The following is a 21,155-nucleotide window of genomic DNA, read 5'->3' on the forward strand; positions in this document are numbered from 1 at the left end:
CACCACAAATCCACCCCAAGGATATAAATCTTGAAATCGTGGACATTACAATTTATGAAGATTTAATAAAATTTCCCCAACGCCACTTAAAGTACCAATATCTGATTTATGATGTCTAAAGAAAGTAATATATTGCTCTGTTTTGTGTTCACAAAAATGTGAATTATGTTAGTAGCAGATTAGTAATAAAAACTAAATTAAATCCTTTACAATGAAAGGTAAAGATTATGTTAATGTTTAAAAATTTTTTAAATAGAGTATTACTACTAAGTTTTTTTGGTCTCTAAGTTATATCAAGTGTTTGGAATAAAATTTATATTTAACAAAAGTTAACAAGACAAAATCTTTTCCTTCAACCCCTGTATAAAGTTCAGGTTTGGTTATAGGAAATCTCTGCCCTTTGCTCTCAGTTTTGCTGCGAATCTAAAACTCCTCTAAGAAAAAGTCTTTAAAAAAATCCAAGTTTGGTATACGGAAAAATAATTGAAACTTTCCTGAAACTAAAAGATCATCACTCTGAACATTACATTGCAAAACAGTGAAAATGTTTAAAAGTAGATACACTAAGAATTCATTGTCATACGACTTGGTTGACATCTTTTTATTAATTCATCATTTGGAAATAACTGAATCCCTCCTTGAATCTTCCTACCTCAAACAGGCATTTAATGTTCCAATCATTGCTTCTACCTATTACAGGTGGATTGACAAAATATACCTAAGACTGAGATTCCCATTGATAGCAGAAAATAGCCTGGACTAAACACCCATGGAGAAAAAAAGGCAAGGATTCCCATGCTTTACCTCTTTCTGCAGATTTAAGAAGTTCTTGATAATACTGCTTACACACATTAACCTCCTTTTCCAGTTGTGTTATATCTGAACCTGAAAATATTTGGGATTCCTGGCTATCTTCGAGAAAATCTTCAAAACGAGACTGTAGATTACTCAGAACTTGCTGATGTTCACCAGGTAACATTGTCTTTATCTAAAGAAGACCAGTGATCCATTATAGAACTAAGAGTAAAATTTCAAAAGGACAGATCTCAAGTGGGTCTCATGGGACATGAGTTTATGTTAATAGTCATAAATAGAAAACCACTGGAAATTAATTTTTTCTTCATTTACAATCTTAGGTTTTAAAAGATGAGAAAAAACAAGACTATAAAATTTAATAAATGAAATCAAACTACACCCATCTCTATATGCCCAAACACTATACCATCCATGTCTCCCAATGAAAATGTAAGCCCTGAATGAAGTATGGGATTTCCAGATTCCCCAGTCCTTAGAAGATGCCTCGTATACAGCAGACATAGGACAGATATTCATTGAATGAATGACTATTATCATGGATCTGCTCGACTCCATCTTACCCCAGAGAAAATACAAAACCCACCCCTCGAGACAAGGGGCCCAAATCTTTGGACAGGTTAGGTGGATGTGCAGATTTATACTTACTGAAGCCACATTGCTAGCTCGGATTCTGTCAATTTCATTGATGAGATAGTGCCAGGAGACCACACTCTTCATGTTTATGTGAGACTCATGCCAAAGGGTCAGGACGTTCTGATACTGCTGCTCAATTCTGAAATATACGAAAGAAAACTCAGATTCAGCCTTTCCACTCCCTCTGAACACATGCTACAATTTTTCTTTGTGTTTGTGACATATACTAGGTTTCCTAGTTCTAGGTCCTCCTGATCCTATGAGCCTTGTCAAAGCACTGATTGTTTCTTTAACCTTCAGAGAATTCCACAGCCAGGCCTACATCTGGAGCTAGTGTGCACAAACCTGTTTGCAAAGTCGACCGCCTCTTTATTTGGAGGAGGGACACTGAAGCACACAGACGGGACCATGGCTTCGTTCCCAGTGGGGCTGATGACCTTCCACTTAGCACGATGAGAGTTGTTCGCCAAAACACATTCATCATCTTTGAAAATGGTTATCTGGTTTTAAAAGAAGAACAGAATAACAAGATGAGGTCACTGTGGTACTCATCTTTTTCCACATCCAATCTTGGGATTTTTTTTTGTATTTTTGAGGTGGAAAACTTTACCACTAATGAGCAATATGACCTCATTTTTTAAATATATGAACAATGCCAGAATCCGGTCTGTTTCTAGGAGTTAAAGTACCTCAATTTGTCTGTAGTCACAGATGGCTTTGATCGGAATAGAAGTTTTGAGTGGACAGTCAGGATTTCTTGGCTTCAGCTGAATGATTGTTTTTGCTCTCCCCATCAGGCTTGCGACTGTGCTTTTATACTGCAAAAGCTCTTCTTTCTCTTCCTAGGGAATAAATCAGATGGATTTTAAAAGTAAAAACGTGTGCACTCTGTTCTTTTAGGGCTTTGCCTAAACGAACTTCTCCAGAAGAATCTTCCCTGACCACCTGGTCTAAGCTTTCAATCCCTCCCCACCCCCGCTGACATCTCTCTTCCCTTGTTTTGTTTGGTTGTTTCTTTCCTCCTTCGCATTTACCACTATCTAACATACTATGTATATTTACTAATTTATCATGTTTATTGAGCCCCATCCCCGGCATATAAGCAGGATTCTTGTCTGTTTTGTTCACTGTTCTATCCCCAGCACCTAAAATAGTGTCTGGGATACAGAAATGCTAACAAGTATTTATGGAATGAATGACTAAACACAGACACACACAACACAGTGAAAGCATTTTAAAATATTCAGGCAATCACATGAAAAACACTTTTGTTGTATTTGTTACCAAAAAACACTAAAACTGAATGTTTAAATGCTTGATTGAGGCAGAAATATCAAGAGTACCAATGAAACATGAAGTTCTGCACATAGAAAATATAATAAAGCACTAATCTAGTCCTCACTATACATCACTGATGAAACTTGCAGGTTTTCCTGTTCATACCATTGATTCCTGAACGAGGTCCTCCAGCTTGTGAATGCTGCTGGACCTGTCACAGCTGTACTTCCGCTGAATGGCGTCTTTTAGATTCCTCAAGTAATCCGTGGCTTCTTTGGCATCATTGAAAAACTAAGGAAAGATGAAAACTGGCAGTTAAAGTGTACGTAATGTCAGCAAAGCCCAGAGTTGTCAGTTTCGAGTACCAGAGCCCTGTGTGGACCCCTCCTACATGGGAACAGAATATGATCACAAGACAACTTAGCCAAAATCATTCCTTTAACCAAACACCAATTCTTGAACTTGGATGATGATGAATGAATTCTAACTGTCCATCCAAAGTTTATGTCTATAGAGATCAGACTGGTGGCTGCCAAGGGGGAGGGAAGGTGGGGGGGGGGATGGATGGATTGCAAGTTTAGGATTAGAAGATGCAAACTGGTATACGTAGGATGGATAAACAACAAACTCCTACTGTATAGCACAGAAAACTATATCCAATATCCTGTGATAAACCAAAATGGAAAAGAACATGAAAAATAATATATACATATATATATAACAAAGTTTCTCTGTATACTGTGGTTTTGGTTCGATATTATTTTGACTGAACTTCTATTTCACTTTAGGGTCCAAACAACTGTTAATCAGGGGTGAAATTCCAAGAATATTTTAAAATTTCTGAAGAACAGAAAGAAAGCTCTCTGTAATGAAATAGTTCCTTAATAAGAGAAGCATGGACAAAATTAAGATTTTCTGACATTTTAAGCATTTTTAAAGTATTTCTTCCTTACTAGAATGCTTCCATTTACCCTGAAGAACATATATCCCTATACCCTACAAAGAAAACATTTTGGTTTCTTTCCCCTGAACACTACATACATGCATCTTAACAGTACATTATGGAAATGTTTTCTGTAACTCAGCCAAAATTGCAATACCATCGATCGACATGGTGATTCTGCCTCCATACCTCGAAATAAGCGCTGTTATCCTTTATGTGCTTCTCTACGCACTGGCAGAGCTGCAGGATCCAGCTCCACTGCGTCTGCATCGCCGCTCGGTAGGCCTGACAGGTAAAACATAGCCACTGTTGCCGTCTGGACAGTAAGACACACGACTTACTTCTCAAGCATAAAAAACTCTAGTGTCTACATAGATGATAAGAATTCTTTAACAGAGTAAGACTTGAAAAATCGGGGTAGTCAAATGTCCCTCTAAACTATGAGTTTCCAGTTGTACAAAGCCAGCCCTAAAAGTTTAAATATAAATTTTTCAATCAGTCCAGTCACTTTCTTTCAAATTTTTAGCTTCTTGACATTTTTTTCTTAAAATATATGGAAAAAGCTAGCTCTGGCTGTTTGTCCATGAAAACCTCTTTAATATTAGAAATGGATGCAAGCTATCCCAGCTTTTTAGAAAACCAACCCTCCACCTGCCAACACTTGCCTATATGGCATCTTCAGATATGCCTCTTTCATGACATTTTCCTCCATCTTTCTTTTTTCTGAATTTTTCTATTACTGGATCATAAAATACCCCTCCTGACACAAAAATACATGGTCTGTAGTTTTCTCTGTCTTTGCTTCCAAAACTAGTCTGGAAGCTCTTGGCAGGGGTGGGGGTGATTTATTTGTTTGTTTTTACTGGGACTGTTTGGGGAGGGTGGAAAAGGGCATAAGCAATCCCTTATTGGTGTAATTCTGGAATTACATTCAAGATAATACTAGGGGGACTTCCCTGGTGGCACAGTGGTTAAGAATCTGCCTACCAATGCAGCGGACACGGGTATGAGCCCTGGTCGGGGAAGATCCCACATACTGTGGAGCAACTTAAGCCTATGAGCCACAACTACTGAGCCCACGTGCCACAACTATTGAAGCCCACGTGCCTGGAGCCCGTGCTCGGCAACAAGAGAAGCCACCGCAATGAGAAGCCCGCACACCGCAACGAAGACTAGTCCCCGCTCACTGCAACTAGAGAAACCCGACATGCGGCAACGAAGACCCCAACACGGCCAAAAATTTAAAAATAGAAAAGATAATACTAGGAATTTTTATTTCATACGTTTTTACTTGAATATTTATTTACCACTTGGTGTCTCTTTCCTGAGAGCAAAAATATTGTAGAAAAGACACCTACTTACTAGAAAATATGCAAGAAACACCCTTTCATATTTAAGGTTCAGTTCACTGGCTTCCGGAAGAGGGCGCCCTTGATGCTCTAATGACTGTCTTATGTAAGCCTGTCCTTCCTCCTGGAAAAAACACTCCTGCTGAGCTCTGTCCAGGCAGCTTTTTGGGTGGAATGCATAAGGCAGCACTGGAAATCTGGCAACACATCTGGATCACATTACCTGCTCCCTCCAATTAAGCTACTTGAGTAAATTGGCTATAAAAGATACATCATGCATGGTCAGATTATTAGTTTCTTTTTCACATAAACTATAAAAGAGTTAATAATTAACTATTATCCATTGCCCACAAGACATTGGATGGGCCCATGGAATCGTAAGGACAACTACGGCTTAATTTTATTGTTCCAGACTTTCAGTTAATTAGACTAACAGCTCTACCTAAAAGTAATCAGGTTCACATCCACATTTTCCATTCCCATCAAAATTCTCAACCTACAATCGTATTTCCTAACAGCTTTCATGCCTCTACTCCAAAGAATATCTATCCCACTTTTAGTTGATCATCATAGAAAAGTATATCCAGACCCTTCATGATTCTAATTTCCTTTCCCTGGTGCCACCCTACCTTCTGTGTCTTTAACATTCCTATGCAGCATTTCCTGGGGATGAAAACCACATTTTTATATGAAAGAAGGTCACCTATAATATTCCCAAGACCACCAAGTGAGGCCTAGAATTTTATGAATCTTTTGTGTCACGAAGACTTATTTCAGTGAACAAAGACTCTCAGATTCCTTTCTTCAATTGCGTGTCCCATTGTTAAGCATAGCTTCATTTTTCTTCCTCTGGAAATACACCACATCTGTCCATGTTACATGCTTCTCGCCCTCTTACATCACCCCCTGCACATTCAGACAGTCACTAACTCTAACCAGTAGATATCAGGCCCCAAAAGTAAACACACCCCACCCCCCACCACCCCACAGGCAGCCTGATAAACCCTAGGTCAACCCTCCCCTTCTGGGTCTGAAATGTGTGTGTTACACCCTGAGGAAACACCTCACAAAACCGGATCGTGAATACAATTAGTAAATTAAATAATAACTAGTACTTCTTGAAAACCTACTGTGTACCAAGAACTGAACTAAATAGTAAGAGTACATTCTTCTTCTTCTCACACAACTCTATGGGTTAGAAGCAATTTCCCCCATTTTAGGTAAGTGAATGGGACCGAGTAAGGTTACATCGCTGGGGCAGTGTCATATGGTTAGGAAGAAATATCAACCTCAAAGCCTGTCAAGACAAGATCCTTTACAGTTACTGTACTACATCTCTTTGGCCACAGGGGTTGACAAAGTACCTTTATTGGAAGTGATGAGTGGGTGACACACTTCAGCAGAACTGAAGGCAAATCAGTATGATCTGTCAGAAACATTCTTTTTGATTCAGGTTATAATAGAAGTTTGATAGTTTGCATTTTTCAATTTATCAACAATAGAAGAATCTGAAGGGTAATAATCAAATGTCTGTATTCCACTGTGACTATTACACTTTCTGACTTACCTCAATGGTTAATCGGGCTGGGTGATTTTCCAGAAGCAGCTGCTCTGCTATCTCCTGAACTGATTTAATATTTTCTTCCTTTTGATCAAGTTCTCTCATTAATTCCTAATTTAAAGAAACAAGCAAGAAATATGTTAGAAAATGATAAAACCTGAAATGCATTTTTAACATCTAGTTACAGAAGTCATACTCACAGCGTGGTAATCTTTTTTCCGGGCTATGTTGGTATTTCTTTCACTCCAGTCATAAGCAACTTCCCCCTCTTCTTTTTCATTCAACCAAATAAGCTCATTAGTTGCACGAGTTACAAAATTGTGGAGTGTATCAAGGTGCCGTTCCTGATTCCTGGATGTGTTCTTTACAAGGAGAATCATTGTAAGAATCGTGTCTTTGCCACATAGAGGTAAAGGGAACAGGAAGTTAAAAAAACTTACCAAGAGTTTTGCATACTGATTTTCTAATCTGTGCAACTTTTCTGCATAAGTTAGTTTAAGAGGTGCCGTCATCTGGATCTATAACATGGGATAAAAAGATGGCAAGGTTAGGAATCTTAAGGAATTCTGATTCACAAGCAATGTATCATTTACCCTGTTGCAACAGGGTTTTTATAGAAAGAGGAGAACAGAAGCTGGGATGAAATACATACAGATTTCAAATTCACATACCTCACTGATCTTAGCTTCTTTGAGGCTAGATTCAAATTCTTCAATAGCTTGGTGAACATTTTTATGATTTTCTAAATGGCTTTCAACACTTGGCAAATCTGATCCCCATTCAGTGCGGTCCAGCTGCACCTTTAAATAGAAAGATATAAGGTTTGAAAAAGAAACTGGTAGCAATAAAGCCTGAAATTCAGGTAAAGTAAATATTTTTACCTGCATCTCATCAACCCAATTCAAAAGATCCTGAACAAATTTCATGTTGATTTCCTCTTCTGTTAAATTCTGATCCAGTAGAGACGACTTGAGAAGGGGCTTTCGGATCTGCATCAGCTTCAGAGTTTGCAGGGAATTTGTCTCCACTCCTGAGCTGAAATTTGGAACTAATCCTGATGGGAAGCCAGGTGTATATGCAGGAGTGACAGATGGGGTCAGGCGAGAAGTCAGCCCTGATGACAGGCCTGAGGTCACACTGGATGGGGTCAGGGAAGGCGTTAGACCCTGGGTCAGCCCTGAGTTCAGACTGGCATTTAAGGTCTGTGCAAACCCTGAGTTTAAACTCTGACTGATTCCTGATATCATGAGCTTCGTCTGCTCCGCTGTCAGCACGCGGCCCTTGCTGTACACTGAGGAACATTCATTCCTTAAGGCCAGGATGTCATCGCGCAGTTTTGCAACCCTGAAAAGAAAATCAAAAGGGATAAGCTATAATATAAGAGGCATTTTTCTCAAAGAGTGAACTCTAATGTAAACTAGGGACTTTAATTAACAATAACATACCAATATTGGCTCATCAGCTGTAACAAATGCATCACACTAGTGCAAGACGTTACTAACAGGAGAAGGGGCTTTGAGGGGGGATATGGGAACTCTGGACTTTCCACTCAATTTTTCTATAAACCTAAACTGCTCAAATAAATAAAGTCTATTTTAAAATGTCATTGTAATCACATTGATAAAAGTTTGCATCACAATTTTTTTCACTGAATATTGTACTATAAGTACTCTGCATATTATCACGATTTTTATAACTATATTTTATAATGAACACAATTACTACACTATAATATGATCATTCTCCTACTATTTGACATGTAGGATTCCAAATTTTTGTTACTATAAAATATTTCTGACATGAACAAAGGCTTTTTTCCCTATATTTATTTAGATATTTTCTATATTTAGAATTACTATAGATTCCTAAAAGTGGACTTACTGGGTCAAAGCATCATTTATAATTTTTGCTTTATATATCTCATGTATTTAGATATTTACATATATAATATATATAGTATTCAACCTGAAAGGTTCCATCCCTACTCCCAAACCTACTTCTCAGAGATACAGATGTTTATGCACATATATTTCTTCCAATACTTTATTAGGAACATTTTCATGATAAGATAAACAGAAAACTGAAATGCTGACTTAAAAGATAATTTTCACATACTGTCCCTTTTTCAAATATCACACATGAATATTTCAACTGTATGTTAGTTACTACAGAGTTAAATATTATATGTATCATAAAATTTTTTCTATTACTTACCTTTGAAGAACAAAACCTACTAAACACACCCAACTATGACAGAATTAATATGACACACATTTTCAACAAAAAAGAGCTTAAGAAATATTTCATAAAATTGTCACACTCTAAATTCTTAATGCAGGTGCCATGAAACAGTCACCCAGAAGGACAGGGCTGACCAACAAGCACTCTTACCTCTGTACCAACTGGTCTGCCTGGTAGTATTTTCCATCAATAAGAATCTGTACATCAATTACATGCTGGCGTAAAAGGTTCTCACATTCAAGGACATACCCGGCAATTTCTGCTTCATTCTGAAACTGCACCCCGGATTCTAATCTTTTAGAATCCTGTATTTTTAAAAGAACTCAATATTAATTCTACATTAATTAATTAATTAAACAAGTTTCAAAACTAGCCTCAAATATAAAACTCGAAGTATTAGAACAGAAGCTACTTGGATTTTCTCTGTTTTCCCTTTTGCTTCAAAAACATGTTTTCCCTCAAGAAAGCAAAGTAATCATAATCTTTAACAAACTTTGTTTCAGTAGACCAATCTACCCAACGTTATGCAAAGTTTTAGTTCATCCGAACACACTGACCCACCTACTGCAATCCCACCAGCTCCTGAAATGAACTTACAGACTGGAGAGCGTTTCGAGCAAGCATCAGTTTGTCTTCACAAATGACACTGCCCCTCTGAACTCGGCTGGCAATCTGCTGCAACATGTCCAATCTAAAAGAAGGAATGAGATAAAATAAAGCCTCTCCCTCTAAAGTCATAGAGTTGGCCATCCCTGAAAAATGCAGCCCACCAAAAGAAAAAACACAATCCCACACCAATGACTCCATACCTGTGTCCATCAAAGGATTCATTGCCAAAGCTAATGCAGGAATTGATCAGCGTTGGACCACAATGAACTGAGAGGAAATTTTCATTTGAATCAAGATTGGTTCGTGTGCTAGTCGTGTTACTAAACACAGAATCACTGCTACGGTAACTGTAACTACTGCTGTGCATTCTTATCCTTGCAATGATGTTCTTTCTTCCACCATTAAAAGTAGACTCAAAAGTAGAAGGTCTACAAAAAGCGCTACTTCTAACGGTGAAGAGTGGCGGCTGAATGGTACAGCTTTTAATGGCTCCTTAAATATGCTCCAACGTGCATATTCAACACACAGCAAATAATACACTGATAGCTATTCAGAAGAATCTCGCCTAGAGCCATGGGTTTACTAGCTGAGGTCTGCCTTTTGTAGCCTGCACTAAAGCCCTACAAGTATGGACAAGGCAGGCTGACTGGGGCGTCACTGGAGAAGACTTGCCAAATATTTTCACCAAGAGTCATCCATTTGCAACTGCCTCAAAAACAACTGTGATGCCTCCCAGGAGCCCAGGTACGATTAGAAAAGGTTATTCCGGCAAATCGTCAGCTAAAAGAACACAAAGAGTCAATCAGATCCTGATCACAGCTTTTTGGAAAAGGCCAGGTCTGTACTGAACAACACAGGGTTAAAAACTGATACTTACAAGCACCTATAAACAAATGAGTTTGAGGAGAAGCAAAGTACTTTTCCTTTTTAACCACCACGGTGTTTGTTGATTAGGTTAAATTAATGGAAAATTGTCCGTTTACCTTTCTTTATAGGATGAGCTCCCAGGAATGTTAGGTCTAATCGTACTGAAGTTACTTTACATTTTTAAAAGCCAAAGTGCTAAGAAGAATATCAGTGCAATGCTTGCAAATTTAATTTGTCTGTGCTTATTTTTCCTTCCTATAGGTTATTACCTGGCCTAAGATCATTGGCTCTTTCGCATCTGTTTTTTACACACTCCCACGCTGCACAGCTATTATTTTGCAATACAGAGTTAATGCCAAAAAAAACTTGTTGCATCAAGAAAAATGAAGGCATTGAATCAGCCAAGCTCCTAAATATTTTCCTGTCCCTAACACTGCAAGGCCAAACTGTTGCTTCTCCACCTAGAGGTAGATACTGTTCTTTTCACAAGGCAAGAAAAGGAAATTTGAGAGTGCCATGTCAGATATAGTTAGTAAAAAGAAAAACACAAATAGTAATAGCAGCCAGCACCTAACATTTCTGAAGCAATTGTTACATGCCAGGAAATTAACTAATCATTTTACAGACACACTCAGAACCACCAAATGCAGTAGGTCCTATTACATCCTGTTTACAAAGGAAGAAACTGAAGCTTAGAGAGGTTACTGAATCTAAGATTACAGGGTTTGTACACTGAGCTAATAATTCATCCAGGATTGACTGGCTCCTAGACCTCGAACTCTTAACCATAGCACTCTTTCATTAACATATATTAAAATCCAGCTGCTATTCTGTCGACTAAAATCTACTGCGTACTCTTTCTGTGGCATCCTTTTCTACTCTTTCCGATGAGATGCTGAGCATCCCATCTGAACCACCCAGAATTATCTCCTCCATAAAAGGTTCATCCTGGGTATTTCGAGCTTGTTCTGGTTCTAATGATCTAGTTATGTAGACAGAATATGCTGCTTTAACAACAGTGTCATCAGTGATTTAATAAAGGCCTGACAAGTTAGACCTGCCCCTGTATCTTCAACACATTAGTTCATATTTCTTCCATGTGGAAGTTACGAGGAGGCGCAGAGAGCATCAGGATACTGATAGCAGGCAGGGTGTTAAGTGTTGGCGACACGAGGAACTACAAAAACAGGAATCTGTCTCCACGTTACTAGAGCTCACAACTGTAAAATGGGCAGCCCTTAACCAATCACAGACACAAATACAAAATTACAACGGAGATGACGGCTATGAAGGAGCAATCCATATAAACAGGAGGGTTATCACCAAGACGTCTGAACCAACCTGGGAGACTGTGGAAAGTTTCTGGAGGAAATTACATTGAAGCCGAGATCTGAGAAAGACGAGGAGTGAAGAGGGGATGAAACAGACTTCCCAGCCAAAGGATCAGACAGTGCAGAGATCTCATAAATGGGGGAGGCTGGGACCTTGGCAAGTCAGAGCTCCTGAGAGGCAGACGGCGTGACCGCACTGCAGAAGTGAGGCGGCGTGGGGCCAGTCGGGCCTGAGGGCGATGCCTGGCCTGGCCACCGGTCCCCAGGCTGTAAGGCCAGCCCTATGGACTCAGGCCACACAAGCCCCACACACCACAAGTCAGGCTGGGATGTAAGGACTACCCCAGAGACACATCCATCCAACAAATGTGTCCTGAAGACCAAGCAGGACCTTCCCCGGCAGCTGGGTGTAGCGGGAGAGAAAGGATGAAGGTCAGTGATGTTTTCAGGGCAAAAAAGCAGAGAGGGAACTTAAGCTAGCATTTACTAAGTGTTCTCTAGAAGCGGCCTCACTGCCTTTCAAATAGAGGGTTCACTGCCCCGTAGAAAGAGGGCCGTAGCCACAAATACAACAAGAAACAAGATAAGTTCATGGTTAGTCTATGTTATGTATGGATGAACTTCTGGATCCAGGCCCTGGCAACTTTAAAGTCAGTTGGAGAAATTCTCATGGGTCATCCTGATTGGCTTTAAAACCGTAACCATCGTACGAGATGAGATTTCACACACCAACCTAGGCCCTCTTCAAACACTACTTCACCGATCCCTCCTCAAACCTCCTGGAAGAGTTTCTAGATAAGAAAATGGAGAATCAGAAAGGCTAAGTGACTTATTCAAGGTCACACAGCCAAGTGAATGAAAAAGGTAAATGTTGGTCTCCAAAGCTTAAGTTCTTTCCATGACACAGGCTGACCCCTCCCACTGGACACCCAGGGCAGAGGCCATCCCCACTCACCTTTCCACTTCGGGACGAAGAGCCTTCTCCCTCTCAAGCATGGCAATGATGAGCTTTCCCCACTCCTTTTCTATGTCATTGGGATGATAACCTTGAAGGAGTTTGATGCGTCCAAATTCTATCCAAATCTAGAGAAAACAACAACAAAAAAGTTAATGTGAAGCAAAGACGTAAAAAATTATGTTTCTTACATCAAGGTATATTATTAAAGATAACATTGGATACCTTATGATACCACTTATATGTGGAATCTAAAATATGACACAAATGAACTTTATGGAATAGAAACAGACTCACAGACACAGAGAACAGACTTGTGGTTGCCAAGGGGGAAGAGGGGTGAGGGAGGGATGGATTGGGAGTTTGGGGTTAGCAGACACAAACTATTATATATAGGATGGATAAAAAACAAGGTCCTACTATATAATAGCACAGGGAACTATATTCATTATGCTGTGATAAACCATAATGGAAAAGAATATGAAAAAGAATATACACATATGTATAACTGAATCATTTTGCTGTACAAGAGAAATTAACACAACACTGTAAATCAAGTATACTTCAATAAAATTTTTTTAAAATATTACATTTGACAATACAAAGGAAATTTCTGCTTACCTCTAATAATTTATACAGGCGTTTAATTTTTGATTTTTCTGTCTCCTTTGGTGGAATTTCTGTTTCTTTAAACTGTAAATACTGATTATAAAGTGCCTAAAAAGAAAGGGAAAATAAATGAAGGGCCAAACTTCAAAGACCTGTTTTCATTATCACATAATGTCACCACTTCAAACGCTATTTACTCTGTCGCGTGCCCTCGGTGGCATTCCTTTATAAAACAGACACTCAAGGACGCTGCTGATTCCCAGCCAGTCGGTAACCAGGCTGTATGGGATCTGAGAAGGGTGTAATTATGGCTATGAGTCCTGATTCAACATAGGCTACCCAGCCATCCGGATAGTGAAAACCACAGCAGTATCTACTATGGCTCTACTGACAATCTCTCATTATCCAAACAAGAAAATACATACTTTAAAAGATCCACTTCCCAAATGCCGTACTTTAGCTTTTAGTTTTTGGAAAAATCATCTGATGCAATTCCCATAAAAAGGGGTGGGGAGCATTCTCCTCTATTTCATGGTCTATCCTTGAAAACAGAATTCTCATCAGACAGATAGGACTAAAATTTTGTTTCAATATCCCATTGGCCAAATTAAGCAGATCTTATAAGTAAACGAGACAGATGCTATTGGTTGCTGCTATTATTATAAAAGTTTGAACCATATAATTAAATTCTATCTAATTTATAGATATTAACTTGGGAATCTCTTAGATATGTTTATTATATTTATTAACAAGGACCTTATAAAAATTATGTTGATAAAGCATCTCCACATTTAATAAGTGTATACTAATTATTTCATCCTAATTCATGCTGCTTTAAGACAAGTCCCTGCAAACATTCAGGCAGACACATTTCTTTGAAGGATTCCATTTAATGTTTTGTTGGCTAATAAAATTATTTGGTATTTCCCCACAATATATTTTTTTCCTGTATCACGTCCTATCCCAGGCAACAGTCAGTAATCTGTGTAGTCACTCGAACTTCTTTAATAATTTAAGAATCTGTATTAATCAGAAGCCAGCAAGAATTTACTCAAATGTCTGGACAAAAGGAATCCATCTGGAAATAAATGGAACTTGAAATCTGAAAATTGGTTTAAACTCAAAATGCACCATTTCAGGATGTCCATAGGTGAATAAGCACGGAATGCCATCACGGGCTACCCACTGTTCACAGTAGACATGCTGATAGAAGGGGGAGGAAAGCTTTCCTGCCAGGAGAGGTTCCAGCCACAGAGGGAGACATCACACAAACAGCTTCAGAGAGAACTTAAACAGCATCACATCGACACACGCCAAGGAACTTTGCGCCAAGGACAAGTTCCCCGTGGCAACATGAATAAAAGCTATTCCACAGATGTTCCGTATAGACGCATGGACACAATTACTAACGTTAACAGGGCCCACCCTGGGTTAGGACCGTTTTTTGCAATGCTAGTCTGATCCAGAAAACAAAGTCTGCAATTCAAGGAATTAGACTTTGTTGTTCATATTCGCATTACCCATTTCTTGAAATAAAGTACACTACTTTGCTATGACAAATCCCAATGTACAAAATGAGACAACTTATCTTCAATACGTTTCTATATCTGTACTATCTTTTAATATTTCTATAATGTCTCTGCTCAAAGAGATGGACCCAGGTTCTTAGGTAGTAGTAAATGTTCTACTAAACCAGGAACTCATTTACTCTGGGAGTCAGATATGTATTTTCGAACTCATGGTGAAAGACGGTATGTACCTCTTGCCGTACCACAGGAGCCTCTGAGGCTGTTTTTTAACAGGATGTGACCACAGGCACAGGCCCTGCCACGGTCGCATTGCACAAGCTCCCGCCCCCCCTCGTGCCCCAGCCATCTGCTGTCTCCAGGCATCTCCCAGGCACCAAAAAGAATCTGGCAACGTCACTTCCAGAAACCTTCCCAAATTAAACCTTAAAACTCTCAACAATTCAAACCAAAGGGACTACAAATTTCTTTAAGATGTTGTCACTATTATCTTTTAATTATTAATGTTGACTTCCATTTTCTCTGTACAATAGGAGACGAATAAATAAATAATTTGCCTGATGATTAGTACCTTGCCAAGGGCAATTTTTCTTCAATTTCTGAAATGACAGAACCATTTCAGCATTATTTAAAAGTTTAATAATAAACTCAATCCTACTTAACTTCTATAGGGACACAGACCTTGAGTTCTACAGGATTATTAGGAAATGTTCTCTCGGACATAGTGGTCACATGGTGTCTGATCCACTGGACGAGGTAGTTGACCATATTCTGGTATTCAATCCATTTGACTTCAACATCCTACAACGAGAAGATGGCAGAGAAGGTCTATATCTGCAGATTGTAACATTCACGTCTAACACAATCTGGCCAGAGGTCATTCTGTGGATTTGCAGGGCTTTAAGCCTGACGGAGAGGACCAGCTCCATGTTTTCTTCCTTTCCACCCGGTCCCAATCCTTTCCACTTAAACAGCCTTAAAAACACACGATCAACATCTGACCACTAAGACTAGCCTAAGGAGTGCCAGCTCTGATCCAGGGATCTAGGCTGCCTGAAGCACTGTGTTACAAAGGCTTCAGAGGCTGCATTGAAATGTAGCAGAAAAAAAAGAACACTGTGATCAATTTGGGGTGTTTTCCAGGTACTCAAGAAAGGCACTCAAAAGGCTTATAGCCTGCATAAGCCAGGTTAGTTGCCCTCTCTGCCAACCTTTCTAAGTCCACCTTATATCTGAAAGTCAAAGAGCTACGCGATACATAGGAAACCAGACAGGAGTGAAAACTAGAGGAAATGTACATGTGGGATGATTCAAGTACTGTTAGGCAAACTTTTTTTAAAATGGAAGAGACTGGAAAATTGTAAACTGCCTTACTCAATTAAGTATTTGATGACTGCTTATGATGTTCAAAGCATTGTGCTAAGCATTGTAATAAAAATATAATACTTCAAGACATGATCTCTTTTATCAAAGAGTTTCTGTCTAGATGAGGACTCAGAGAGTCATAATATAAACAGTTACGCAAAACGAAAAGCAGCATTTAAGAAGTGTTGAAATAACGGAAACGGGTATGTACATGTGAGGCGCTGAGGTAAGAATCAGGTGAGCATAAATGTGCCTCAAAATGATCACTGAAGGTTTCCTGGGAGAGGGAATCCCTGAGCAGTTGTACAATGACCAGTAATTGTTGGTGGCTGGCAGAAGGAGCAGAGAAAAGATGGGGGATGGGGGTCAAGGGAGTCAGGACTCTGAAACAGAAATGCCCCGGACACCACAAACAGTTCACGTGGGGAATGATGTGGGTAAGCAGAACTGATAAAAGGCAGAATTGTGGACGTCAGAACATCTAGACTGGGTTGAACCTTGCAAGCCACATGGAGCCACGGAAGTTTTTCTAGCTCACGTGGCGACAATGTGCAGAGTTCATGGGAAGAGAAAAACAATGGAGAAAGTAAGCCAAAAGAAAGCTCTCATCCTCATTCTAGTGAAGGGATAAGAGTGAGGAACTGGGTACAGGCAGTGAGAAGACCAAGCAAGGAACGGCCACAATAACATTTTGGAGCAACACTCAACCCTGAGTCACTGGCAGACACTGGAGCAGAGGGGGAGCATGGGACCAAGTCACCTGGGGACCAGCCTTTGTGAGAAAGAACATGAGGAGAGAATGGAAACAAGCCTCAAGCAATAGCACACAGAGGCGAAATAAGAGACCCAAAAGGGGAGCTCCCAAACCTTCAAAGTGAGACAGAATAAAGGAGAAATCTGCAGGAGGAGAGGAGAAGTCAGGGTGAGGGGGGTCCCCCCAAATGCACGTCATGTACAGGGTGTCCTGTCCTCCAGAAATGCACAGCACTTGTCAGCAGGACCAGCACAAAACGCACCGCTGAAATGAACTGCACAGACTTTGGGAAGCAGTGGACTAAATAAAGAGCCCAAAGCTACTCGTCAGAGACTGTGTCCTGCTACGAAGAAGCTTCGTTAATTTGGCAAAATCAAATCGCCCTCCTTCGGGCCTCACCTTTAAATGAGAAACCAACTCAGAGCTACCTTTCCTCCTGGGATCACGTAAGTTAAAAAACTTGAAAGTGATTTCAAAAGTGAGATATTCTCTGCATACCTTCTCTGCAGAGAAGGATACCAAGTAGGGCAGCTGTAAAACAGCAGTAAGTTTAAAAAGAAAATCTCTAAATTAAGAGACCTATTAACTCAAATCCTTTAAAAAATATTTGATAATTAAAAACTGTAAACTCATACAACTTGACAGCAAAAAAAATAATCCAATCGAAAAAAGGGAAGAAGACCTAAACAGACATTTCTCCAAAGAAGAAATACAAATGGCCAACAGGCACATGAAAATATGTTCAACCACGCTAATTATTACAGAAATGCAAATCAAACCTACAACGAGGTACCACTTCACACTGGTCAGAATGGCCATCATTAAAAAGTCTACAAATAACAAATGCTGGAGGGGGTATGGAGAAAAGGGAACCCTCCTACACTGTTGGTGGGAATGTAAATTGGTGCAGCCACTATGGAGAACAGTATGGGGGTTCCTCAGAAAACTAAAAATAGAATTACCATAAGATCCAGCAATCGAGCCTCATCTACCAGAGGGCAGACAGCAGAAGCAAGAAGAACTACAATCCTGCTGCCAGTGGAAAGAAAACCACATTCACAGAAAGACAGACAAAATGAAAAGGCAGAGGACTATGTACCAGATGAAGGAACAAGATAAAACCCCAGAAAAACAACTAAATGAAGTGGAGATAGGCAAACTTCCAGAAAAAGAATTCTGAATAATGATAGTGAAGATGATCCAGGACCTCAGAAAAAGAATGGAGGCACAGATCGAGAAGACGCAAGAAATGTTTAACAAAGACCTAGAAGAATTAAAGAACAAACACCTAGAAGAATTAAAAAACAAACAAACAGACATGAACAATACAATAACTGAAATGAAAAATACACTAGAAGGAATCAATAGCAAATAACTGAGGCAGAAGAACGGATAAGTGACCTGGAAGACAGAATGGTGGGATTCACTGCCACGGAACAGAATAAAGAAAAGAGAATGAAAAGAAATGAAGACAGCCTAAGGGACCTCTGGGACAGCATGAAACGCACCAACATTAGCATTATAGGGATCCCAGAAGGAGAAGAGAGAGAGAAAGGACCAGAGAAAATATTTGAAGAGATTATAGTTGAAAATGTCCCTAACATGGGAAATGAAATGGCCATCCAAGTCCAGGAAGCACAGAGAGTCCCAGGCAGGTTAAACCCAAGGAGAAACATGCCGAGATATGCAGTAATCAAACTGACAAAAATTAAAGACAAAGAAAAATTACTAAAAGCAACAAGGGAAAAATAACAACATACAAGGGAACTCCCATAAGGTTACAGCTGATTTCTCAGCAGAAACTCTACAAGCCAGAAGGGAGTGGCATGATATATTTAAAGTGATGAAAGGGAAGAACCTACAACCAAGATTACTCTACTCACAAGGATCTCATTCAGATTCAATGGAGAAATCAAAAGCTTTATAGACAAGCAAAAGTTAAGAGAATTCAGCACCACCAAACCAGCCCTACAACAAATGTGAAAGGAACTTCTCTAAGTGGGAAACACAAGAGTAGAAAAGGACCTACAAAAACAAACCCGAAACAATTAAGAAAGTGGTAATAGGAACATACATATCGATAATTACCTTAAATGTAAATGGATTAAATGCTTCAACCAAAAGACACAGGCTCGCTGAATGGATACCAAAACAAAACCCAAATATATGCTGTGTACAAGAGACCCACTTCAGACCTAGGGACACATACAGACTGAAAGTGAGGGGATGGAAAAAGATATTCCATGCAAATGGAAATCAAAAGACAGCTGGAGTAGTAATACTCATATCAGATAAAAGAAACTTTAAACAAAGAATGTTAAAAGAGATAAGGAAGAACACTACATAATGATTAAGGGATCAATCCAAGAAGAAAATATAACAATTACAAATATATATGCACCCCCAACATAGGAGAATCTCAATACATAAGGCAAATGCTAACAGCTATAAAAGAGGAAATCAACAGTAACACAGTAGTGGGGGACTTTAACACGTCACTTACACCAATGGACAGATCATCCAGACAGAAAATTAATAAGGAAACACAAGCTTTAAATGACACAATACACCAGATAGATTTAATTGATATTTATAATTCATTCCATCCAAAAACAGCAGATTACGTCTTCTTCTTAAGCGCACACGGAACACTCTCCAGGACAGATCATATCTTGGGTCACAAATCAAGCCTCGGTAAATTTAAGAAAATTGAAATCATAGCAAGCATCTTTTCCAACCACAACACTATGAGATTAGAAATAAATTACAGGGAAAATAACATAAAAAACACAAACACATGGAGGCTAAACAATACGTTACTAAATAACCAAGAGATCACTGAAGAAATCAAAGAGGAAATCAAAAGATACCTAGAGACAAATGACAAAGAAAACATGACGATCCAAAACCTATAGGATGCAGCAAAAGCAGTTCTAAGAGGGAAGTTTATAGCAATACAATCCTACCTCAAGAAACAAGAAAAATCTCAAATAAACAATCTAACCTTACACCTAAAGGAACTAGAGAAAGAAGAACAAACAAAAGCTATAGTGGAAGGAAAGAAATCATAAAGATCAGAGCAGAAATAAATGAAATAGAAACAAAACAAAAACAATAGCAAAGATCAATAAAACGAAAAGCTGGTTCTCTGAGAAGATAAAACTGATAAACCTTTAGGCAGACTCAAGACGGAGAGGACTCAAATCAATAAAATTAGAAATGAAAAAGGAGAAGTTACAACTGACACCGCAGAAGTACAAAGCATCATAAGAGACTACTACAAGCAACTCTGTGCCAATAAAATGGACAACCTGGAAGAAATGGACAAATTCTTAGAAAGGTGTAAACTTCCAAGACTGAACCAAGAAGAAACAGAAAATATGAACAGACCAATCACAAGTAATGAAATTGAATCTGTGATTAAAAATCTTCCAACAAACAAAAAGTCCAGGATCAGATGGCTTCACAGGTGAATTCTATCAAACATTTAGAGAAGAGGTAACACCCATCCTTCTCAAACTCTTCCAAAAAATTGCAGAGGAAGGAACACTGCCAAACTCATTCCTTGAGGCCACTGTCCCCCTGATACCAAAAGCAGACAAAAATACTACAAAAAAAGAAAATTACAGACCAATATCATTGATGAATATAGATGCAAAAATCCTCAACAAAATACTAGCCAACAGAATCCAACAACACATTAAAAGGATCATACACCATGATCAAGTGGGATTTATCCAGGGGATGCAAGGGTTCTTCAATATATGCAAATCAATCAATGTGATACAGCATATTAACAAATTGAAGAATAAAAACCGTATGATCATCTCAGTAGATGCAGACAAAGCTTTTGACAAAATTCAACACCTATTTATGATAAAAACTCTCCATAAAGTGGGCACAGAGGGAACCTACCTCAACATATTAAAGGCCATATATGACAAACCCACAGCAAACATCATTCTCAATGGTGAAAAACTGAAAGCATTTCCTCTAAGATCAGGAACAAGACGAGGATGTCCACTCTCATCACTATTATTCAACATAGTTTTGGAAGTTCTAGCCACACAATCAGAGAAGAAAAATAAAAGGAATCCAAATTGGAAAAAAAGAAGTAAAACTGTCACTGTTTGCAGATGACATGACACTATACATAGATAATCCTAAAGATGCCACCAGAAAACTACTAGAGCTAATCAATGCATTTGGTGAAGTGGCAGGATACAAAATTAATGCACAGAAATCTCTTGCATTCCTATACACTAACAACGAAAGATCAGAAAGAGAAATTAAGGAAACAATCCCATTCACCACTGCA

General features: G+C 39.0%; 1 protein-coding gene across 19 annotated transcripts in view; it reads right to left on the reverse strand.

The window, feature by feature from the left end:
• Positions 1-21,155, reverse strand: part of DST (dystonin) — a 496,974-nt gene that overhangs the window by 167,301 nt on the left and 308,518 nt on the right. For 17 of the 19 annotated variants that reach the window (XM_079934485.1, XM_079934486.1, XM_079934474.1 and 14 more), the window contains 16 exons: positions 15,400-15,519; positions 13,205-13,300; positions 12,584-12,711; positions 9,419-9,512; positions 8,972-9,126; positions 7,462-7,924; positions 7,252-7,380; positions 7,021-7,098; positions 6,781-6,942; positions 6,587-6,691; positions 3,860-3,955; positions 2,893-3,018; positions 2,139-2,291; positions 1,795-1,949; positions 1,462-1,588; positions 805-988 (listed from right to left, as the gene is read on the reverse strand). In XM_079934485.1, coding sequence (XP_079790611.1) covers positions 805-988; positions 1,462-1,588; positions 1,795-1,949; positions 2,139-2,291; positions 2,893-3,018; positions 3,860-3,955; positions 6,587-6,691; positions 6,781-6,942; positions 7,021-7,098; positions 7,252-7,380; positions 7,462-7,924; positions 8,972-9,126; positions 9,419-9,512; positions 12,584-12,711; positions 13,205-13,300; positions 15,400-15,519 — 2,371 coding nt within the window. Of the gene's footprint in view, positions 1-804; positions 989-1,461; positions 1,589-1,794; positions 1,950-2,138; positions 2,292-2,892; positions 3,019-3,859; positions 3,956-6,586; positions 6,692-6,780; positions 6,943-7,020; positions 7,099-7,251; positions 7,381-7,461; positions 7,925-8,971; positions 9,127-9,418; positions 9,513-9,630; positions 12,560-12,583; positions 12,712-13,204; positions 13,301-15,399; positions 15,520-21,155 lie in introns of those variants that run through there. The other 2 variants (XM_079934483.1, XM_079934484.1) reach the window with 2 other exon arrangements.

The sequence above is a fragment of the Stenella coeruleoalba genome (assembly GCF_951394435.1).
Source record: "Stenella coeruleoalba genome assembly, chromosome: 10".
Lineage (NCBI taxonomy): Eukaryota > Metazoa > Chordata > Mammalia > Artiodactyla > Delphinidae > Stenella > Stenella coeruleoalba.